This window comes from Aspergillus ruber (genome assembly GCF_000600275.1).
Source record: "Aspergillus ruber CBS 135680 unplaced genomic scaffold scaffold00001, whole genome shotgun sequence".
In the NCBI taxonomy this organism is placed as follows: domain Eukaryota; kingdom Fungi; phylum Ascomycota; class Eurotiomycetes; order Eurotiales; family Aspergillaceae; genus Aspergillus; species Aspergillus ruber.
Genome location: NW_024467297.1, coordinates 246,835 through 268,208, shown reverse-complemented (window position 1 = coordinate 268,208; position 21,374 = coordinate 246,835). Strand labels below are relative to the sequence as shown.

At 50.8% G+C, this 21,374-nt stretch overlaps 8 protein-coding genes across 8 annotated transcripts; 5 read left to right on the top strand and 3 right to left on the bottom strand.

Annotated features, from left to right (window-relative positions):
* Positions 1 to 42: 42 nt before the first annotated feature.
* Positions 43 to 2,236, bottom strand: ptcF (type 2C protein phosphatase ptcF). Its single transcript, XM_040780543.1, has 3 exons — positions 1,460 to 2,236; positions 405 to 1,409; positions 43 to 345 (listed from the first exon to the last, which is right to left on the bottom strand). The coding sequence occupies exons 1-3, from the start codon at positions 2,113 to 2,115 to the stop codon at positions 234 to 236; spliced, it is 1,773 nt and encodes a 590-aa protein (XP_040643133.1). The 5' UTR covers positions 2,116 to 2,236; the 3' UTR covers positions 43 to 233.
* A 212-nt stretch (positions 2,237 to 2,448) lies between these two features.
* EURHEDRAFT_373382 (transcriptional repressor TCF25 family protein) lies at positions 2,449 to 4,641 on the top strand (the record flags this gene model as incomplete). The annotated part of the gene is made up of 1 exon (XM_040778526.1): positions 2,449 to 4,641. One exon carries the CDS (start codon positions 2,449 to 2,451, stop codon positions 4,639 to 4,641), a length of 2,193 nt encoding a protein of 730 aa, XP_040643132.1.
* A 586-nt stretch (positions 4,642 to 5,227) lies between these two features.
* Positions 5,228 to 6,373, top strand: EURHEDRAFT_511678 (PQ-loop repeat-containing protein; the record flags this gene model as incomplete). Its single annotated transcript, XM_040785985.1, has 4 exons — positions 5,228 to 5,347; positions 5,421 to 6,013; positions 6,068 to 6,176; positions 6,224 to 6,373. The coding sequence occupies 4 exons, from the start codon at positions 5,228 to 5,230 to the stop codon at positions 6,371 to 6,373; spliced, it is 972 nt and encodes a 323-aa protein (XP_040643131.1).
* Positions 6,374 to 6,852: 479 nt separating this feature from the next.
* Positions 6,853 to 7,554, bottom strand: rpp1 (ribosomal protein P1). Its single transcript, XM_040780542.1, has 3 exons — positions 7,481 to 7,554; positions 7,098 to 7,305; positions 6,853 to 7,034 (listed from the first exon to the last, which is right to left on the bottom strand). Exons 1-3 carry the CDS (start codon positions 7,547 to 7,549, stop codon positions 6,988 to 6,990), a joined length of 324 nt encoding a protein of 107 aa, XP_040643130.1. The 5' UTR covers positions 7,550 to 7,554; the 3' UTR covers positions 6,853 to 6,987.
* A 292-nt stretch (positions 7,555 to 7,846) lies between these two features.
* EURHEDRAFT_407400 (uncharacterized protein) lies at positions 7,847 to 9,739 on the top strand. The gene is made up of 8 exons (XM_040780541.1): positions 7,847 to 8,214; positions 8,287 to 8,368; positions 8,418 to 8,442; positions 8,494 to 8,772; positions 8,833 to 8,999; positions 9,054 to 9,267; positions 9,321 to 9,506; positions 9,560 to 9,739. Exons 1-8 carry the CDS (start codon positions 7,995 to 7,997, stop codon positions 9,713 to 9,715), a joined length of 1,329 nt encoding a protein of 442 aa, XP_040643129.1. The 5' UTR covers positions 7,847 to 7,994; the 3' UTR covers positions 9,716 to 9,739.
* Positions 9,740 to 10,220: 481 nt separating this feature from the next.
* Positions 10,221 to 12,684, top strand: EURHEDRAFT_446015 (aconitate hydratase ACO2; the record flags this gene model as incomplete). Its single annotated transcript, XM_040783564.1, has 2 exons — positions 10,221 to 10,265; positions 10,327 to 12,684. 2 exons carry the CDS (start codon positions 10,221 to 10,223, stop codon positions 12,682 to 12,684), a joined length of 2,403 nt encoding a protein of 800 aa, XP_040643128.1.
* A 226-nt stretch (positions 12,685 to 12,910) lies between these two features.
* Positions 12,911 to 14,199, top strand: EURHEDRAFT_445514 (iron-containing alcohol dehydrogenase; the record flags this gene model as incomplete). Its single annotated transcript, XM_040783539.1, has 2 exons — positions 12,911 to 13,255; positions 13,306 to 14,199. 2 exons carry the CDS (start codon positions 12,911 to 12,913, stop codon positions 14,197 to 14,199), a joined length of 1,239 nt encoding a protein of 412 aa, XP_040643127.1.
* Positions 14,200 to 16,074: 1,875 nt separating this feature from the next.
* Positions 16,075 to 20,439, bottom strand: EURHEDRAFT_407398 (nuclear import receptor PSE1). Its single transcript, XM_040780540.1, has 6 exons — positions 19,916 to 20,439; positions 19,509 to 19,731; positions 19,258 to 19,436; positions 18,764 to 19,195; positions 16,645 to 18,707; positions 16,075 to 16,595 (listed from the first exon to the last, which is right to left on the bottom strand). Exons 1-6 carry the CDS (start codon positions 20,096 to 20,098, stop codon positions 16,388 to 16,390), a joined length of 3,288 nt encoding a protein of 1,095 aa, XP_040643126.1. The 5' UTR covers positions 20,099 to 20,439; the 3' UTR covers positions 16,075 to 16,387.
* Positions 20,440 to 21,374: the final 935 nt, after the last annotated feature.

Genomic DNA, 21,374 nt, shown 5'->3' with positions numbered 1-21,374 from the left:
GGAATAAGGAAATGAGCGACTATGGTCCGAATCGAAGAATTATTGGCAAGCGATATGTATAATATTCTACAAAGATCTAGCATGCATCCCAAAGTCGCCTAAACAGACTACTAAATTGAAATCAACGCCGTACCAAACGTGCCGTAAAACAAGACCTACCCAGATGTGAAGTGAAAGAGATGCAACACAAATATAAACAAAATGCGAGAGTCGAAGACTAAACGGGGAGGTAATTAGAGCTTGGCTTTCTCCTTCTCATCTGTAGCGCTGGCTTCCTGGTTGATGGCAACCGTACGGGTGTCAGCGCTGTCGCCAAAGAAGATGACCTCAACGGTAACATCGTCGCTAGGTAATTTTTAGTCCACGGGTCCTTCGATTACTTCAAAAGAGGGCATGTATCTTACCGGTACCTCCGTGAATACGGGCTAGGAAGGGTCAGCAATGCGCAGACCATATCCTTGTGCTTGCCGCCCATGGCATTACGGACAAGGTGAGTGGCAGCATTGTTATCCTCGGTAACAAATCTCTCAGCGGCAGCCGAGATATCGTACTGTTGTTGGCGAATGGGGACACGCTGACCTCCTAGAGCTTCCTGTTGAGAAGCTTCCACGGGCAATTGCTTGTTCTCAAATCCAAACCAGCTCTTCAGCCACGACTTGTCACCACCAGCGCGCTGCTGTTCGAGCCATTGACCCACAAGCCCGACAACTTCCTCATTATTCAACATCTCCCAAAGACCGTCAGTCGCGATGACGACAAAGTCATTTTGACTAGGATCAATCTTGGTCGTTGTGATGACGGGCTCTGCGTTAACATAAGGAGGGGTCTTGAGTAGTGGAGAAGGAGTTCGTCCGAAGAACTGCCGCTTGATCTTCTCCTGGGTTTCTTTGCTCCACTTGTAGAACGCGTCTCCGAATGAACGGCTGGGTTCCAATTGGCCGAGGATTCTCCCGTTGCGGACGACGTTGGGCTCACCAGGATGTTCTTCCCGCAGACGCTTCATTTCCGACGGAGTTCCACCAGTCTGGTCCTCAGAGAGTGGCGTAGCAGTCCATTTCCCACCAGGCCCTCGACGGCCCAGGACCGCACGAGAATCACCAGCACAAGCAACCTTCAGATCCTTGGACTGAGAGTCATAGAAAGCAAGGAGAGCACAGGAGCCAGATAGAGCGGGAGCAAGGAGTTCAGCAGCAACACTCCGGGAACTAGATTTGAAGACTTTGTCAACACTGTTGTGCACGATATCGTTATCCAAACGGACGAATCCTTGCTTAATAGCTGCATCCACGGCCGCGGAGGATGGGAGGAGCAACGAAGGGTCGATAGCCGCAGTCTTGTAGGTAGAATTCAACTCTCGGGCGACGTAGGAGATAAGGACATTGCGTAGTTTGGCCGATGTGGTCCATCCTCTAGTTCGGAATCAGAACATGTTATGAGATCCTCCCAAAATAATACTTACGAGTGACCATCAAACACCGCCCAGAACATCCAGTCGCTATTTGCACTGCCCTCCCTAGAAGCGGCCACGGACGATGGCACCTCGACAATCTTTTCCGCATGGTCATCTTCAATGGGCGAGTTGCTGGGAACTTGAACAATGTCGTATCGAACCACTCCCTTTCCGCGATTCACCAAGTAGGACTCTTGGTTCTTCCTCAGTTTCTGCGTTGCTTGCTCCGGTGTCAACATTCCGAGAACGCGGCGGTCCGAGTCGTCAGTCTTCTTAGAAAGGGGCTGATCTTCGGAGAGGACAGTGGTGTAAAACTGGTCGTTTTCCACAAGGAGCGCACGACGAGTCGAGTCCGATGGTGCTTCGGCATGTGCTGTAGCGATACCCGACAACGACAGCGAAGTTCTATTCAAACCCGCCACTGATGCTAACGGGGAGTTGTCACCCTGGTAGACATACCAAGCTCCTGAGGCAATTATAGTGGAAATCACAGCGAGGGAGAAGTTTCGTAGCTGCATTGAGGACTGTAGAGAGGCTGGAATTCTGCCGACGGGCGAGGTGAGAGCCTGGTGACTGGAGAACGAAATGCACGGTTTCCTGAGTGCGACTCTCCATCCCGGTACACGCCGAGCAGTGCGGTAAGCCTGAATAGCCGCACGACGCATTTGGCCTGCGGATAAAATAAGATCACAACACGTTGCGAAGCAGGAAAGGTCCAGCGCCTGCTGGAAGAATAGAGAAGGGGATCTACTCCAAAGGTGAGCGTGAAACCGTGCTCGATAGTCGATACCGCGGAGAAACGGGGAAGGTCAGGTGATGTAATGGCATAAGGTAAAGTATCTCACGTGAGCTTCCACTTTGGGATTCCGATCTTGCGCTAGGCCCGACTCGGCAGTGTCGTCATTCCCCGCGGTCTTTCGAAGATTTATTTTGATGCTTTTTAATGTTAACAGCACTAACATTATAAACTATTCTGCCCTCTTTACTAGTCTTCCTGGATGTCCTCCCGCGCGGTTCGCAAGCTGCAAAGGCTTCGCGAGCAGGAATTGCAGCAAGCCGACCAAGACGAATCGAGCGAAGATGAAACCGTTTTGCGACCATCTAAACCGAAGCTCAACGCTTTCGATCTTCTGAATGCTGCGGAAGAAGAAGAGGAAGAGGAAGAGCCTGAAGAAGATACCGGAGATGTGACCCCCCAACTGCCACAATTTGAACCTGAACCTGAACCCTCGAAACCCACCGAAGCCAGTAAAAAGAAGAAGAAGAAGAAGAAGAAGAAGACTCCTCCCAAAACAAGCGGTGCGGAAGGGCCAGCATCTACCAAGACAAAGGGTGCAAAATTGAATGATATTGACAACGCCCTGAAAGATCTGGCCGTCGAGAACAAACCCGGGCAAGATGGCAATGTTACATTGTCTACGAGTGATCGCTCGTTCCCAAAGACCCCCGAACAACTATTAGGTATCGACCCGAGAGCCCTTAATGCAATTAACGAAATGAAGAAGCTGTTCGGAAACGTCGTGTTGGAAAACTTTGACCAGGATGACTCCGGGGCAGGCCGCAGAAGAGGGAGAACCGAGACGGTGGATCTTGGGCGCGCTTTGACCGGAAGATACTGTCCAGCAAGTCGAGGACAAAGCTTAGCGGGCGTGACTTTGCGGCGGAACTCTCTCATGCAGGCAAATGATGAATGGCCCCGTGCTCCTAACGGTGGTTTGGGAATGGAATTGGAGGAAAGGCTTCCGGATGGTTCTACGAAATATCGGATCGTACACAACCTCTCGTATCAGGATGTACAGCGGCAGTTCGATCTGTGCGTCGAATCGATGGACCCGCAAAGATTAATCGCCCTCCTTCAATACAACCCGTATCATATCTCCACGATACTTCAAGTGTCTGATATAGCCAAGCATCAGGGCGACCATGCCGTATCCGCTGACCTTCTTGAGCGTGCACTTTTCAATATTGGTCGTTCCGCCCATTCGACGTTCAACAACCGCATCAAAGAGGGGCAGGCAAAGCTTGACTTCGGGCATTCAGAAAACCGGGAACTTTGGCTTGTGGGGTGGAGATACATCGCCAATTTGGGGATGAAGGGGACATGGAGGACTGCATATGAATGGGCTAAGCTGCTTCTCAGCCTTAATGCAAATGACCCGTATTGCATTAGACTAATGATCGATCACCTGGCTCTTCGAGGTAGGGAATATGCTCATTTTGTTGAGCTGTGTACCCAGACTCGGTTGAGTGAGGAATGGGAAAAGTATCCCAATATCCAGTGCTCGCTTGCACTGGCTTATCTCCGCCTGAACAAACCTCAGGAATGCCGGCAACAACTACGTCTTGCCATGTCCCGCTACCCATGGGTGTTCTGTAGACTCGCACAGGAACTAGATATCCAGCCTATGCCCAAGCGAGTCTGGGGCAAGATGCCACCAACTGATGTTCATGAACTACTCACCGAACTGTACATCGCACGAGCGAAGGACCTCTGGAACACACCAGAGATCGTTTCGTTGATTGTCGAGGTCGCGGATACTTTACCAGAGAAGGAGGAACCTGTTGAACCGCCGGAGATCACATTGGATATTGCTCGTCATGTGATTCTTTCCGACATTCCTCGGGTCACCACCCATCTTCCTAGTCGCTTCGTTTCTGGGCGTATTTCCGCATCCGATCCTCTCCCTCCTTTTGAATCGGACGCTCACCGCCAGCAGTCTGACCCAACCCCGTCATACTTGTCTCGAATTCCGGAGGTTGGACGACCACAATGGCTTCGTGATCTTCTCGACCAGATCAACAACGGAGCCATTCACTTCCCTCGGTTCCGACAAGGAGAGGACGAAGAAGTGCATAATGATGATTTTCGTCCCGGTGAAGAGACTGAGGAAGGACATACAGCAGGCGTCCCACATCCATCAGTCGAGGATCAACCCGTGCTCCAGCAGTGGCTCTTGGCTGATGGCATGCAGGCTTTGGAGGCATACCTCCAAGAGCATGGTGTCGACCCGGGTAATTGGGATGAGCTTATTGATTACACCCCACTTATGGATTATGTAGATGCATTGGATGGAATCCAGCCCAATTCAGCTCAACAGCAGCTCCTGTACGGGCCGATCCGAGAAGCGTTGGGTGACATTGTGGTGGCAATGTTGGAAAACGAGTTGGAGATGCTGCAGGATCAAGTTTGATGATTTATGCAGAGCATGTGAATGGTGATGCGGGGTGTGATGGTACTTTTTAGAATACAGAATTGATACCACTGGAAAAATGCCGATTGGTCTGGATATATATATAAAGGACGCAGCGCCATGCCGATCTCGTGGAGACTTACTGTTTTGTATATCTTTACATCAGGGGTGCATAACACACCTTCCTCAGCCCAATGATATGCATGCGTCACTGCGCCTAAAATACTTTCGGCAGTTTCAACGGCATCAGTGCAATCATGCCTTCATATGCCAAATTATACTATCTTTACTATTTCTATAAAACCTGAAACGTAGTCGCAGACGCAACACTGTCCTCTCCTGCTTAATCAGCAATCCTTATCGCGGCCGCTCCACCATTCTGATACTCCGTGATTCAGATCTTTTTTTTTTTACAACTCAAATCTCCTTGAATGAACTCTACCTCCTGAATTGCGCTTATCTCTTCTTTTGGGCACAATATTCTAGATGCTGAAACCTTTCCCCCGCCTCATGTTTCCTTCCCTATAGCTCACCTGTGCTGTCACTGTCAGATAACCTTATAGACCTTGTCGCAAACCCTCTCGTCATGCCATTCCTGGAGTTACTGTCTGGGGTCTCTGCGGAGCAAACCATGCCCTTGACGGTCCGTGAAGCTGCGTCGGGTCTTCTGGGATCCATTTCGTTGACATGCTGGATATTCTTGTTGGTAAGGTTTCCCCCCTCATACCTGAAGTATATGAAAAGAGGGATATGTACTCACGAAATCTCCCCAATAACAGGTCCCCCAACTGATCGAAAACTACCGCAATGGAAACGCAGAAGCCATCTCCCTCCTCTTCATCTTCATCTGGTTCGTTGGCGACATAACCAATCTTATTGGTGGCCTCTGGGCCGGTCTCGTCCCCGTCATCATCACCATCGCATTCTACTTCTGCATCGCAGACGGCGTCCTCATTGGCCAATGCATCTACTACAAGAACTGCAACTCGCGCCTCGAAGCCTTCGAACGCAGACGTCGCTCGTCAACCGAAACACCCGATCCGACGACCCCGTTACTGGGTAGACATTTTAGCGATAACCTAGAAGCTGGCCCGGTGGTGGCGCAGAGGGATGCGCTTTTGAATGGTCGTCGTGGTAGCGAAATGGAGGACCCATTAGCAAAGATGTTGGATGAGGGTGAGGATGGTGGACGGAGTGCGTGGGTGAAGAACACTAGTAGTGTTCTGGCTATTGTGATGATTGGCTGCGTTGGATGGGTTGTCGCCTGGCAGTCGGGAATGTGGAAGCCCGCGCTGCCTGTTAAGAATGGGGGTGTTGATATGGCTGTGGGGGCGCAGGTATTGGGGTATATCAGTGCTGTGTGTTATCTGGGGTGAGTGAATATCTGTTTGGGGAGCGATCGATCTTGGATACTAATGGGGAACAGCGCGCGATTGCCTCAGATCTGGAAGAACTACTGCGAAAAATCGTGCGAGGGTCTTTCCCTGCTGTTCTTCGTTCTCTCTGTCTTAGGCAACCTGACCTATGGCGCTGGGGTAAGTTCTTCTCCCATATAAGCCAGTACCTTTTTCTAACATCACAGATCCTCTGCCATTCCACCGAGAAGAACTACATCCTTACGAATCTCCCGTGGCTGATTGGATCGCTGGGCACAATGGCCGAGGACGTGATGATTTTCGTGCAGTTCCATTTGTACGCCGTCCGGGATCCACCCAGTGTCGCCGTCGCTTGACTTGCAACATTCTAGAAAACCACCGTTTTGGGTTAGGTTTGGTTTGATCGCGCATGTGTTTCGGAGGTACATGTTCTGACACATCGAACTATAAAAAATTTACGGAGTTCAAAAGTTATAGGCGAATCTATGGGGCTAGACAATTTGCTCGTTTTATGGGAATAGGATGGCGTTGGGTGTTTTCTATTTGCAATCGGAGTTTGTGCTTATACAGAGAATAGAAATGCAGACGGAATCCTTTTGTTCATGGTCACGTGGCAGACATGGCCTGAAACTGGGCACTAGACTAGACAAGTCATATCGCAATTAATGGTATATACCCGGAGATGTTGTAGAAGTCCCCGGTAAAACAAAGCAAGTCAAACGTTTTTGCTTTTTTTTTGTATCATTTCTATTGCCGGAATCCTAGCGTCATCCGTTCCATTACCTCTGTCACGACATAACCCATCATGCAAGCAAAGCGCCCAGTCCCACTGGATGTCCTTGTCCGTATAATCTTCTTTTTTCTTTTCCCATTTCGGTCTTCGTGCAGGGCGTAATATCGGATACGAGGGGGTTGACGTTAAAAGGAGACAGAAAAAAACGAGAAACACGGAAGAGAGCAAACGAGACGCTTAGTCGAAAAGACCGAAGCCCATGTCCTCGTCGGACTCCTCCTTCTCTGTAAAGAAGTTAGCGTATCATTTCCCAGATGATCGTTGAGCCATCAAATTGTGATCCTTACCCTCCTCCTTCTTCTCCTCAGCAGCAGCCTCGGCGGGGGCCTCGGCGGCACCACCAGCGCCGGCGGGAGCGGCGGGGCCACCAGAGCCAACGTTGGTCAGGAGCTCCTTGATATCCTTGCCCTCGAGAGCCTTAGCGAAGATGGAAGTCCAGATGGGCTCGACTTCCTGGACCTTAGCGGCACCGAGGAGGGTCTGGAGCTTGTCGGCCTGTATAATGAAAATTCATCAGCCGGAGTCCGTCTTGACATGCGCATTTTCCCATTTCTCAAAAAATCCTCCAGTATAATCCCTCCTCTTCACAATGGCGCGTATGCCATTTATTGTATTCCCATCTATTCCCCAACAATCGCGCGTAATTTCAAATCGAGGGCAAGGAACGTACGGTAACCTCGACACCGTCATCGGCGAGGATGAGGGCCGCGTAGGAGCAAGCGAGCTCGGCAGTAGACATGGTGGTCGGCGAGGTTATTGTCGAGGGACTGGGGAGTCTGTAGTTGGCGGGATGGGATAGAGAGAAAGGAAAGAGAGAAAAGGTCGCGAAGGAGGTCTCAGCGAACGACTTACCCGAAACGAAACCCACCGCGGCGGTTGGTCCAATTTGTGTGTTTGGCTGCCAAAGCCCTAAGCGAGAGGGCTGTCCCATTTGAGATTAGTTTAGGCGGTGAGCATACTCTTTCCGAAACAGGAATAGTGGGTAGCGATGCCATCATCGTCTCCGCCTCAGAGCCTGAGGCAGAAATCATACTACCTCATGCACCGCTTTTAGTACTATCAACTTCACCTTTGTTTCTTCGACTCGTTCGTTATCTGGATCGACATTGTATTATTTTCTTTACTCTCACCACTCTCGCTTCCGATTTTCTCCTTCCTCACCGGACTCTCTGGTTTCCTCCATCATGGATTCCCCCGCCGTTCCTGTTCCGCGTGATCCGCAAGAACAGCCTATCCTTGAACGCCTTCTTCGCACCCGCGATGCTCTTTTATTGCTGAAACGAGACAAGTCGTCCTACATAAAGTCTCGCGATGTGATTCCGCTGTACGAAACTGTAATTCAGGAGGTGGAACAACTGCATGCAGTCCGGGAAGGACAGGATCCTCGGCAACCTCACAACCGATGTTAGTACAACGGTTTGCGCACGAGCCATATGGCTTGAGGATATGACTAACTGGACTGGGCTGGGATTATAGTGGACTACGTTTTGGATGATTGCTTTCAGCTGATTTCCTTATTGTTCTTGACCGTTGGCAAAAACAATGAAGCTCCAGCAGTGTAGGTGAAACTCTCCGCGCGTTGACGTATGTGGCTGATAGTGATTCAGATATTCGCTTGCGACTACGGTTAAGGTACTTCTATTGCTTTATCGCCTGATTGTACTTTCTTCTGACTAGATCTAGCGCTTGCTCGACCATCTCGAAGAAGCCGGCTTTTATAGCTCCAAAGACCTTTCTTCAATTACCAAGACCTTGGCAGACATGCGCCAAACTCTCGAGCGCGGCAGGCAGGCATATTCCCCAGCCCTATTGAAGCTCCTGGAGAGTCGGATCCAACAATGCGAGTGGCACCTGGAAAGCCTGCAGAAGGGGCTTTCCATTTTGGCACCTGAGCTTGCGCCTACACATGAAACACTTGTTTCTATTTTGCGGTCGACGTCTGCGGTTAATACCCGATCGAAGGTGTGTTGGCGCAATTCATCATACGAGAGCCTGGACGTCCATACTAACCTTCAGTGACAGTTCTCTCCATCGGAAGTGACTAGCCTGCGAAAGCAACTGGAGAAAATTCAGGGATCTTTGAAGGACGGTCAATTTATCGGTGCTGATGGCGCACCTCTTCAGGGACAGGATTCGTTGAAAGCATTATTGGAGCGATGTTGGCGGTGGACTGAGATTGTTCTGGAGCGGTGCGCACGACTCGAACTTCAGACCAACGGAAATCTGGCTGACCAACCGTATAGGGAAGGACAAATCAGCGAAGGATTCCAGGAGCAATACGAACGTCTGGTTGAGATTCGCAATCAATTAGACCGGCTGTCCGTGACGCAAGCGTGGTCTCTTCGTGAGACAGACCTTTTCGAGTTTCAGCGGAAACTTGATCGTATTGACGAGGCGCGAGTTAACGGCAATTTTGTCAGCCCCGATGGACAACAGGCAGACCTCCATGCACAGCGGGTACGTTCCTTACATCGGGTTTGAAAACTGATTGGTGTTGACAGTCTCACCAGACACTCTTGTACCTGATTCGCCGAAGCTACGCATACATCTATGCTCTCCTTATCTCGTCCGAACCGGTATCAGAGGCATTGTTGCCAGTATATAATCAGCTTCAAACGTTGCGGCGGTGTTTGTTGGAGGTCAAGGAGTCTGGAGGCGTGTCGAACTCGCGTGAACTTTACCCATACAGCATGAAGGTTTGATTCTTCTCGAGTCCCGGGAATCAGGGACACTAGCTAATCTGTCGCAGCTCAATTCGATTGATAACATGCGAGTCGACGGCAAGTTCTATGTGGGCAGTGACATTCCCGAAGGCCAGGGCAGCATCAATGCATTGCTCGCCGAATGTTACGATATTGCATGGGAGCTCCGCGCATCGGTAGACGAAGAAGATGAAAGGAGTTGATAGAGCCTGCCCTTCGAATATGTACTTTTGCTTTCCTTTCATCTTTCCCGACCACTACGTGTTTTTTTTTTTTTTTTTTTTTTTTAGTTTTGCTTTGTTTTGTTTTTTACTCTGCTTTATCTATTGTATCTAATTCTGGGGAGGGCTTCTTATCGCTGTACACTGTTTCTTCGGATGGAACTTATCTTGGGATTCATGATGGCGTTTTACTAGGACATGTGTTTTTGGGATGTTAGTATGGCCTGGTACCTCTATAGAGTGAATACTAGCCCTGATATACATGATGCCATGCAATACATAGCTGTGCTTCGCCATTTATGAAAGTGACAAATGTAGATACAATACAATACATACCGTAATTCACGGGGAACCGGCATCGGCACACAGCAGCCAATCAGAGGAAAGGCAAAAAGAATTCAAAAACCACCGCCTGCAAAAAAAGGCCGATTTTTTATTCTTTCTCCACGCAATATCTTTCTCAGGACCACCAGAAAATAAGCTCGATATGGTGAGGCAGCTTGTCTGGCAGCGGGCCACCGCCTCTCGGAGGGTGAGTGAATCCATATCTTTTGCATTGAGCCGATTGACTAACGGGCCTTTATGGCATATAGCTGGCACCATGCCTATCGCCACAACGAATGTTCAACCGTCGCGGCCTGGCCACAGAGGCCTCGTCGTTGCGTATGCCCCCCTACGAGAAGACCGTCCAGAGACTCGAAGAAGTTCGCCGGGTGCTGGGCTCCTCGCGCCCCCTCACCCTCGCCGAGAAGATCCTCTACGCCCACCTCGACAACCCCGAGGACTCCTTGATGACCGGCACGAACAACGGCCGCGATATCCGTGGAAATGCGAACCTGAAGCTCAAACCGGACCGTGTGGCGATGCAGGATGCGTCTGCGCAGATGGCGTTGCTGCAGTTCATGTCGTGTGGTTTGCCCTCGACCGCTGTGCCTGCTAGTATCCATTGTGACCATATGATTGTTGGGGAGCGGGGTGCGGATACGGACTTGCCTGCGTCGATCAAGGGGAACGCGGAGGTTTTTGATTTCTTGGAGAGTGCGGCGAAGAGATATGGCATTGAGTTCTGGCCGCCTGGTGCCGGTATTATCCACCAGAGCGTGCTTGAGAACTATGCTGCGCCTGGATTGATGATGTTGGGTACGGACAGTCACACTCCTAACGCTGGTGGTCTTGGTGCTATTGCCATTGGAGTTGGTGGCGCTGATGCCGTCGACGCCTTGGTCGATGCTCCTTGGGAGTTGAAGGCACCCAAGATTCTGGGTGTACGTCTGGAGGGCAAGTTGAACGGCTGGGCCAGCCCTAAGGATATCATTCTTCACCTGGCTGGTAAGCTCACCGTCCGTGGTGGTACTGGATTCGTCATTGAGTACCACGGTCCTGGTGTCGAGACTCTCAGCTGCACTGGTATGGCTACCATCTGTAACATGGGTGCTGAGATGGGTGCTACCACCTCTCTTTTCCCCTTCTCCCCCAGCATGGTGCCATACCTGCAGGCCACTCACCGTGGCAATGTGGCTGAGGCGGCCTCCAAGATCGCTGCTTCAGGACCTGGTCACCTGTTGCGTGCTGATGGCCAGGCTGAGTATGACCAGCTGATCACCATCGACTTGTCGACCCTTGAGCCCCACATCAATGGACCCTTCACCCCTGATCTGTCAGTGCCTGTGTCCAAGTTCGCGGATCAGGTGCGCGAGAAGCAGTGGCCCCAGACTTTCGGTGCTGGTCTGATTGGTAGCTGCACCAACAGTTCGTATGAGGACATGACCCGTGCAGAGGACCTGGTTAAGCAGGCCGCTGCTGCTGGTCTCCAGCCCAAGGCCGATTTCTTCATCACCCCCGGTAGTGAGCAGATCCGTGCCACTCTGGACCGGGACCAGACCCTTAACACCTTCTCGGAGGCTGGCGGTAAGGTTCTCGCCAACGCCTGTGGACCCTGTATTGGACAGTGGAAGCGGACAGACGGTGTTGGCAAGGGTGAAGACAATGCCATCTTCACCTCGTACAACCGTAACTTCCCGGGCCGTAACGATGGTAACCGTCGCACCATGAACTTCATCGCCTCACCGGAGCTCGTCACTGCTTTGGCCTACTCGGGCAGCACGACCTTTAACCCTATGAAGGACTCCCTCAAGACCCCTAGCGGAGAGGAGTTCCAGTTCCACCCGCCTACTGGGTCGCAACTCCCCGATGAGGGCTTCGCTGACGGCAACCCATCCTTTAAGCCGACCGCGGCCGTCCCTGACGCCTCGTGCGATGTTGTGGTCTCGCCGACATCTGACCGTCTGGCTCTCCTGGAGCCTTTCGACCCCTTCCCCGCCGGTGACCTCTCCGGCTTGAAGGTCCTGTACAAGGTCAAGGGCCAATGCACGACCGACACCATCTCCGCTGCTGGTCCCTGGTTGAAATACAAGGGCCACCTGCCCAACATCTCCGCCAACACCCTCATCGGCGCTGTCAACGCCGCCACCGGCGAGACCAACGTCGCCTACGATGACGCCGGTAAGCAGCACGGCATCCCCGAGCTGGCTGAGCAATGGAAGGACCAGGGCATCCCCTGGTTGGTTGTCGCTGAGGATAACTACGGTGAGGGTAGTGCGCGTGAACATGCCGCCCTACAACCGCGTTACCTCGGTGGCCGGATCATTGTGGCCAAAAGCTTTGCCCGTATCCATGAGACCAACCTGAAGAAACAGGGCCTGGTCCCCTTAACGTTTGCGGATAAGGCGGACTACGATAAAATCGATGCATGCGACATCGTGGACACTGTTGGATTATACGATGTCCTAAAGGCTGGTGGCCAGGGCTCGATTCAGATAAAGGTGACCAAGAAGTCTGGAGAGACGGTGCTGATCCCCGTCAACCACACATTGAGTAAGGACCAATGTGGATTCGTCTTGGCGGGAAGTGCATTGAACCTGCTGGCCAAGAAGGCTGGTGGCAAGGCATGATTCTAGTATATTCTTTCTGTTATGTTCATACTTCATGTATATGGCGTTAAGTAGTTACGGTTGCATAGATAATGTAAATATGAGGCTTAAAGCCTATGATGCCATTGCCCCACACCCCACAGGTTCATCTGATAACCGGTTCATCCGCGTTTCCCCAGAACCAATTCTAATCAATTCTTCTAGCAATTTCTTCTACCTATACTTAATGAGTATAAAATCAATCACAATGCCAGAAACAGTCCGCACGGCTTTCGCAGACGAACCCCGTCCCCTCCTCTCCTACGGTATCCCCTTTCCCTCCGCCGCTGCCCGCCATGTCCCCGGTCTCTTTAATGCCTCGCGCGTCTACGTCATCTGCTCAGGGTCATTGGCCCGCAACACGGACTCTCTAGAGAAATTGAAGAGTTCCCTAGGCGAGGATAAGATTGTTGGGGTGCGGATTGGAATGAAGAGCCATACGCTGTGGTCAGAAGTATTCGAGATCGTGCAAGATGCGAAACAAGTTGGGGCAGATCTACTGCTCACCTTGGGCGCGGGGAGTTTGACGGACGGTGCTAAGATTGTCGCATTGGTATAACTCCACAACCCGTTCAGCCTAGATAAACGTATTAACAGGTGCAGGCCCTCGCAAACAACATCCAACAAGCTTCCGACCTGCTCAATCTAACTGCAACCAGCCCTAACAAAGGCTCCATCCGCCCACCCACAGTCCCCATAGTCTCAATCCCAACCTCCCTCTCCGCAGGCGAATATTCCAACTTCGCCGGCGGCACCGATGACACTACTCCCGGCAGCAACAGAAAACACTCCTTTAGTTACCCAACACAAGGCCCGCAGCTGATTATCCTCGACCCAGAACTTACATCTACAACGCCGGACTCTATCTGGTTGAGTACGGGTGTTCGTGCTGTGGATCATTGTGTTGAGACGCTGTGCGCTTTGCGTGGTGGTAATGGGACGGATACGTTGGATGCGATGGCGAGGCATGCGCTTGGCTTGTTGGTTCCGGGATTGGTGAATTGTAAACGGGATGTGAAGGACCTCGAGGCAAGACTACAATGTCAGCTTGGATCTGTGGATGCCATGGCTGCTTGTGCGAGCGGAAGGATTCAGTTGGGTGCTAGTCATGGAATTGGACACCAGCTTGGACCGTTGGGTGTTGGACACGGTGAAACGAGCTGCATCCTTTTACCGGCTGTGTGTAAATTCAACGCTGCACATAACGCCAATAACGACCGCCAGGACCTTGTGCGGCAGTTTCTTCTCCACGATGACATCGTCAAAAATGTGCTGAGCCGTCGTGGTGTTGATGGGGACAAGGTTGATCTGGGCGATGTGTTGGATATTATCATTCGGGAACTGGGACTGCCTCGGAGTTTGAAGGATGTCGGGGTTGGACGGGAGCATTTGGATGGATTGGCGGAGAACAGTCTACATGACCGGTGGTGTGTATCGAACCCGGTGCCGTTGAAGGAGAAAGGGCAGGTGTTGGAGATTTTAGAGAAAGTTGTGTAGCTATAGGGAGTCTTATTTGGCCATTTTAGGTACAGAGCAGATACTAGCTAGCTATCCTTGTGCAGGAATGACCCCTTGTATAGCACTTACTCGTACTCATACTCCTCAATATCGTCCTCAAAGTACGCGTAGATGTCTCCCAACTCGCCTCAATCGGCCACAACGCCATCTTGGGATACAGATAATTAAGGTCCTCAGAAGAAATACCAGTAAAAGAATAAACCTTATGTTGTGGCATGTCCTTGGGCACTTTCACAAATTCCACCATCCGACCCTGTCCATCATGATACTGCGAATATGCCGTGTACAAACAAGCAAGCAACCCCAAAATAACACGGGTATCTCTCCTCGGATCCGGCGCAAAATGGCACATGTCGGTGTCCTTCTACCCCTTGGCTTGTTCGTCCGGCGTGATATTGTACTTGTGTTCCTCCGGGAGTTTGACCAATTCAGCGTGTTTGGGTTCCACTATTGATGTGGTTACAGAGTTGAAGCCCTTGTATGCCTTTGCTGGGGGATGTGTGGTCGTAGGCTAGGCCTTCTAGGTGGTCTTTAATTTGGTGAGAGTGGCCGTCATCTTCTAGGAGTAGAGGTATCGAGAGGGGAAGGGGGAGGTGTCGTATTTACCAGTCATCGCACCCGCGTTACGGGGGCAGGCTAAGGGTTGACATTTTGAGGTGCTGAGCTTGGTGCTTGGGGGTGAGAGTGAGAGGTGATACTTCTGCCTAGGGTAGTTGCGTAGCACGCGGGCAGATATAGATCGGAAGGCGCAATACATTATGAACTATTGATTGTTTCCTATAACACCCATACAAGTGACCAACAAAATAGCACACGTCATATTTACTCCCCTCTATCCATACCTGTAATCGCTCCTATATCATCCCGCTGCAGTACCAGATCAAATCTAACAGACTCGCAATATCACATCCCTCATAGCCTCCAAAATACGCAAACGGAGATGCCATCGTAGAAGGTTGGGACTGACGCGGCGGTTAGGGTTGAGTGGGTTTATAGCGGACTGTGCGAGTCTGCGTCCACCTAGCATCATGGTGCCTTCGCCAAAGCAGATGATTTTGGAATCTTCCTGTGCGTAAATAAATCATTGGTATATATTGTTATATAGTTGAAGAATAGGAGGAAGATATGTCTAGATCAATACCAATCCGCCACACATCCCAGACTACATGAATACTCGTATTCAAAAGCAAGCCGTTTTGCAGCGAAAGTATTCCCGGGCTACCCATCTCTTTAATACTGTTGTTATCGATAATCTAGCGTCTGTGATCCTGCAGATTTCATTCGTCTATTCGTGAGCGGGATAGATATGGGCGCTCTCGAGCAAAACGAATGGTCGGTTTCTGACCCGAACTTTGATAACCGAGGGTCCTGAGTCTGCTATTGCTAACATCGTCATTCACCTTAGCTACGCGTCAGCGTATACTGACTCATCAGGTATGATATACTTCCCCAGCACAGCCATATCATGATCGACTTGTCGGAGCAAATCTCCCGTAGTCATCGTCGTTGGGATGGAAAATTCCCCCAGCATACGTCGAAAGGGAAGCCTATAATCTCTCGACAGTAACGATATAGTATTCTTGTGCTGAAATTTGGTGAAGATTTCCGGATTTCAAGTCCTGCCACAGTATATTAGCCCCAATATGTACACGGTAAAGGCGGGGGCAGTTACTGACCTCCCACGATGTTATCGGTATAGTTATACACGAGAAGGTTTCTTTCTGGACAATTTAGGATTCGAAATTTCGGGTCATTGCTTGAACGGATTTGTTAAAGAAAACACCAAGGGTGATCGAGTAATTACAGGGTCTGAGGTTTGTTGGACTGCCCTAGTTTTATACAACTATTTGCATTGCTCAGTCAGCAGAGTGCAGTAAATTCAATGTTCTATGGCATGCCGTACATTATCCAGCACAATTACATATTTATCCAGATAACACAATTAAACAGATCGAATCATCATGCCTATTCTAGACGACTGATCGGTGTATTTCAGGGCAAACGCTGATCTGATATCAAACAAAAAGAAGAGAGATGTATGCATCAAACATCACACATCAAGATATCAAAGTTATCATACTGGACATATATCATACTGTAAAAAGAAGGGAAGGTTGTGTACGAAAACCGAAACCTATTTCCCATTATGTTCTCCCATCATTTCAATTCACTGAAAGTAGCTCCGAACCGTGGCCTGGTTATCCGGATTCACACCCGAAAGAATGTGATCTGCGTTCAACCCCGTGGTAGCCACAAGTTTCTTTGCAGAGGCGGCCACGCGTGCGGCGGTCTGGCCTTGCAGCGTCTCGGCTTCCAGGGCCTGCACAATATACCCGAACACCTTGTCGGCAGCTGAGAGCACAACAGGGTTTTGTCTGTTCAGTTAGCATTTGCATTTGTAACATGAAAGAGCGGGAAACTTACTGTTCGATCAATTGTGCAAGGAACGAGTAGGCATATGGTGCTGCCTCCTCGTCAAAGGTGATGGGCAAGGTGTTGATCCAGTTCGCCACAATCTCCTGAGGGTTCTGCACCTTGCTACCGTTGAAGTGCAAGATCTTGGCAATGCTGGCCGAAGCATTCTCCGTCGCAAACAAGTGCTCTTCCGTCCGAGACTGGTGGATCTGCGTCACCTGGAACAAGCTGGGAATACTGGCTGCAACAAAGTCACCCCAAGCGGGGCCACCCTTCTGTGCGGCAACGCCAACTCCGTAGGCGGCCGCTTGCCGGTTGGCAGCGTTCTCATCCTGCAAACCTGCGGCCAAAGGCTGCATGATGTGGTCTTTGTAGTTCCAAGCCTCGGCACCACAGAACTCCAGCACATCGTCCATAATGCACAGAGCCCATTGTCGCTGTGTCGGGTCGGCACTGGTGATAAATGCATCATAGAAGGGCAGCAGGCGCTGCCATGATGGCAGGAATGTGTTGCCTTGGTTCTTGAAGATGGTGTGGAACGCTTTGTTCATGTCGCTGAGCAGGTTCTGATCGTCCTCCACAGCGTATTCATATTCAAGGTCCTCCTCACCGTCTTCCGCATCGGCCTGGTCTTCCAGACGAGCTTTTACACGTAGCTGGTAATCTTCGAGAGTCGACTTGGCCGAATCGATGAAGGCCTGCATGTGCTGTTGAGTCAAAGAGTTCTTGCCTACCACTTCGACCGATTCGTAGAAGCACTGGTACATCTCTGCAAGGGTGTCCACCGTGGGTTCTGCGCTCAGTACCTCAACAATCTTCTCTCCAACCTTGTTCCACATCTCTGCGAACCCAGGCGACTGGTCACCGTGGGCCTTCTTGTACGAGTTCAGTAGCTGAGGAATGAGCTTAGCCGACGACACTCGCACAGGGTCGTGGAAGAAGAAAGCAAGTCCTGGGACAGCAATCTTTTCCATAGTCTCCAGCACGTACGGCTCGAACGCAGCCTCCAGGATTTGGGCGTAAATGGTGATCAATTCAATAGCGGTGTTCTTGTCCTCCAAAGCGCTAGTCTTGATACCGATGACCTTGCCCTTGAGCGGCACCAACTCCCAGCCCTCATCTTGCTCGACCTGGTCGATCTGGTCTTCATCGTCCAACAACTGGATGTCAGCCTTGGCAGCCGCAACAGCCAAGAGCGGTGGCATAACGCCAGGGAGGTATGGGACAAAGTCAGGGCCCAGAACACGGCACATCCGGCCCCAGCAGTGGAGCAGGTATTGCGACTGCGGATCATCCGCATCGACGATGTTTTGCTGGATGTGACCAAGCAGCTGCACCAAGTTCAAGGCATCCTGGCCCATCTTCTCCTTACCCACGGCCAGCGCAATGAGCGTGGCGCACTCCATGGCCTTAGCACGCAGCAACCGGTACTCCTTGGACTGCTCCTCCTTCAGGACATTGAACAACAGTGGCATCAGAGTGTCGTAGTAGTGAGCGAACGCAGTCTCGGCGGAGTCGGCGATAGTGGCAATAGTCGACAGAGCTTGCTCCTGCACATACCGCTTTGGGCTACGCAAGAGCAGCAGCAGATGCTGAAGAAGATCGGCCAGGTATGGCTCAAGGATCTTCCTCTCTGCCTCCTCACAGAAGTTGACCAGAGCAGCGGCAGCGTGGGCCTGAACGCGAGGCTCTGGGCTGTTAAGAACGGGGATGATGTTGCTCAGCACAATTGCGTGGTACTTTTCCTGCATTGTACCGGCGAAGTCGGTACTCATCTGGCCCAAGGCGTTACAGCCAGCATATCGAACACGTGGGTGAGGGTCTTGGAGGGCAGGGACAACAAGCGTCAACACCTGGTCGAGCTCGCCAACCATAAGATCGCGGCATCCTTCGGAGATAGCAGAAATGGCCATTAGAGCCGCGTGGCGATCACGCCAAGCAGAGGAAGACATCATCCGGGGGATCCATGAGAAAGTAGCAGGAAGGATAATCTGACCACCGAGCTTGTTGGCCAAACGGTCCATGCACTGTTCACCGGCAACATGATTGAGGTCGCTTTCCTCGAGATCGAGCTATATAGCGTCGGTTATTCGCATGTCCATTTTCAGGTCAGAACGCAGAGGCTTACATCTTCAGAGGTGTTCCACTCCTCGGCATCATCATCGTCGATTCCAATGTCGGTCATCAAGCTGAGACACTGCGTAACCATCTCCTGTGCGAATTCGGGATCCTTCTTGCATGTGTTGGGTGCGTAGTCGGCGAAAGTAGCCATCAATTCCAAGGCATTCTGGCGGGCTTGGTCGCTAAGCTCTTTGTCGGCAATAACACTAACGCTGAACTTGAGCAGGTTGTTGAACATGCCCTTGAACATCTTTGGGCAGATTTCCGCGAGCTCAATGAGAGCCACAAAGGACGAAGACAGCTCGTCGCTGTCCTGTGCCTCCTTCAGAGGGGGGAGAACGTTGAGCAGGTCGGGCATGAGGGGAAAGAACTTGGGCTGGGACTTTTTGGAGATCGAACGAAAGAAAGCGGCGAAAGCTTCCATGGCTGCGATGCGCACCTGCACATAGTGTTAGCTCAACTGAGCCCCAGAAAGCATGAAGTCGCGAATGGCCGACATACCGAAGGGTTGTCATCCTTGAAACCTTTGCCGAAAACACCCAAGACGGCGTCTTCATGCTGCTTCTCGATAACGCCGGGGGTGGTCGAGAAGATGCGAAAGGCGGTTTCGCGCAAGCCCGCATCGTCGGGGGATTGACTGGCGTGGAACAGAACACCAAGTAGTTCCGGCCATTGGTCTCCTATAAAACGCAAGAAAACCATCAGAAAACTCTCACACACGCTTGCACTCGTTGATCAAACATGTTGCATACCGTTGTCGGTGTATTGTCTCGCAATTTCGGCCACGGCATCGCCAATCTTCTTCCGAGCATCAGTGACCGACTCGCCGGTCAAACAGGACACCAGCTTTTGGCGGATAACCAATCGCTGTTCTCCGGTAAGGGTCGAAAAGAGTTCTTTGGCTTCATTCGTGATGGGATCTTTTCTTGTCTTGGTGGCTATTCTTCGGAAAAGCACTGCAGCGAATGTACGTGTCTGTTGTTGAGAGGAAATGATCAACACAACCGAGGTCCAATGATTGTACACGAATTAAGAAAACTATAAACGGAGCAAGGGAGAGACAATTTTGGGCCGACCCGTAAGAAGGGAGTAATTCCCCCAATGGGACCAATACCTCCCCTTTGACCCCGTGGAGCTAAGCCAAGCCAGCATGACTTACTATTGTGTCCTCAGCAGCCTGGATCTGCTCCACCAAACCCATCAACAAGACATCGGGACGGTTCAGAGCCCAGTCATTATTCAGCTGTTCTTCGGCCTGGGAGCGGACGGCATTATCGGCGGTGGTCAGGGCGCGCAGCAGCTGGCCCAGCGCGGAGTGGACCTCGGGAGGGAGTAGAGACATGATTGTTTGCTCGTCGTTTCGTATGGTGATTGTTGCTCTAGAACCTCACTGGCTTCCCGTTCAGGAATAGGAACTAGTTCGAGAAGATCGGAAATCTCAAAAACGTTAGACCCAAGTGGGGAAAGGGGTGTCGTTTTTTCCTTTTTTCTTTTTTGGTGGTGGTGGGGGTATGAAGAAGGGAGTTCTTCACAGAGTCGTCACAGGAAAATAGGTCAAATAAAAGCGGAAAAAAGAGCTTTCAGAACCAGAAACAGCTCAAATGCAAGCACAGCATCCCAGCCGGGCAAAGAGCACGAACTGGACACGGATAACGAGGGGGAAAGTGTTGGAGATCGCGGTGGGAGGGAGAAAACAGAGGAACGTCTGAAAAATTCCCAGCCTCGAACAAAGCCCGCGCTAGGCCCAATCAGGTTGTTTCAGGCACTCAGGCACCTATACTTCTATTGCCTCTTAAGACTATTCAGAACATCCTGCACTGTATATAGAATATTAACCATTGATCAATTCTATGGCAATTTCAATTTCTTGGATTACGATGTTAATGCAAGAAGTGCATGTCTTTGTATCATTCAAACAGTACTCATGCCGCGCGGCAACCATTTATACAGCCCTGTCTTCTGTCCATCTTCATTTTTAGCCTCGCTTGCATCAATCTAATATTTCGAAATGCCAGAGCGATTATATAGCCTTGATGAGAACGCTTGATATGCGAATGTCTGAGATAAGACTACTCAACCATACGACGCGAGAAAACCGCGAATGACTTCAGTTTCACAGTCCAACAGCATGTTCCTCCCCCTCTTCAGTTATCTCTTACAACAGGTTGCTCGTTCGACAGCCATGAAGCATCCAGAGAAATGGAGAAGCTACACCTCATTAAACGGTACCTCCAACATATTCTCCCCCCCCACATAGCCAGGGAGGGTCCTATGGTCTAGCCAATCCCGAATTGCAAATCCAGGACTCAGTACGCATTGGTGACCGGCACCATGCTCAGGTAATTGTGATTGGGTATTCTCTCAGTAGATACCTCACTGACATCCAAGATCTATCGCCAGGGCAACATGTCGTGGCGAAGCTATATAATTCGATGTATATTAATGATGATCTCTGTGTCAATCCGTTTTTGGTCGCTGACATGGACTATACCAATGAGATAGCCGCTTATGAAGCCCTCTCTAATTTTCAAGGCTCTACAATTTCTTGATACTATGAGTCGTATTGTGTTGATATTTCCGAGCCAGCAGAATGGAGTATCCGATTTATCTTGGTTGAG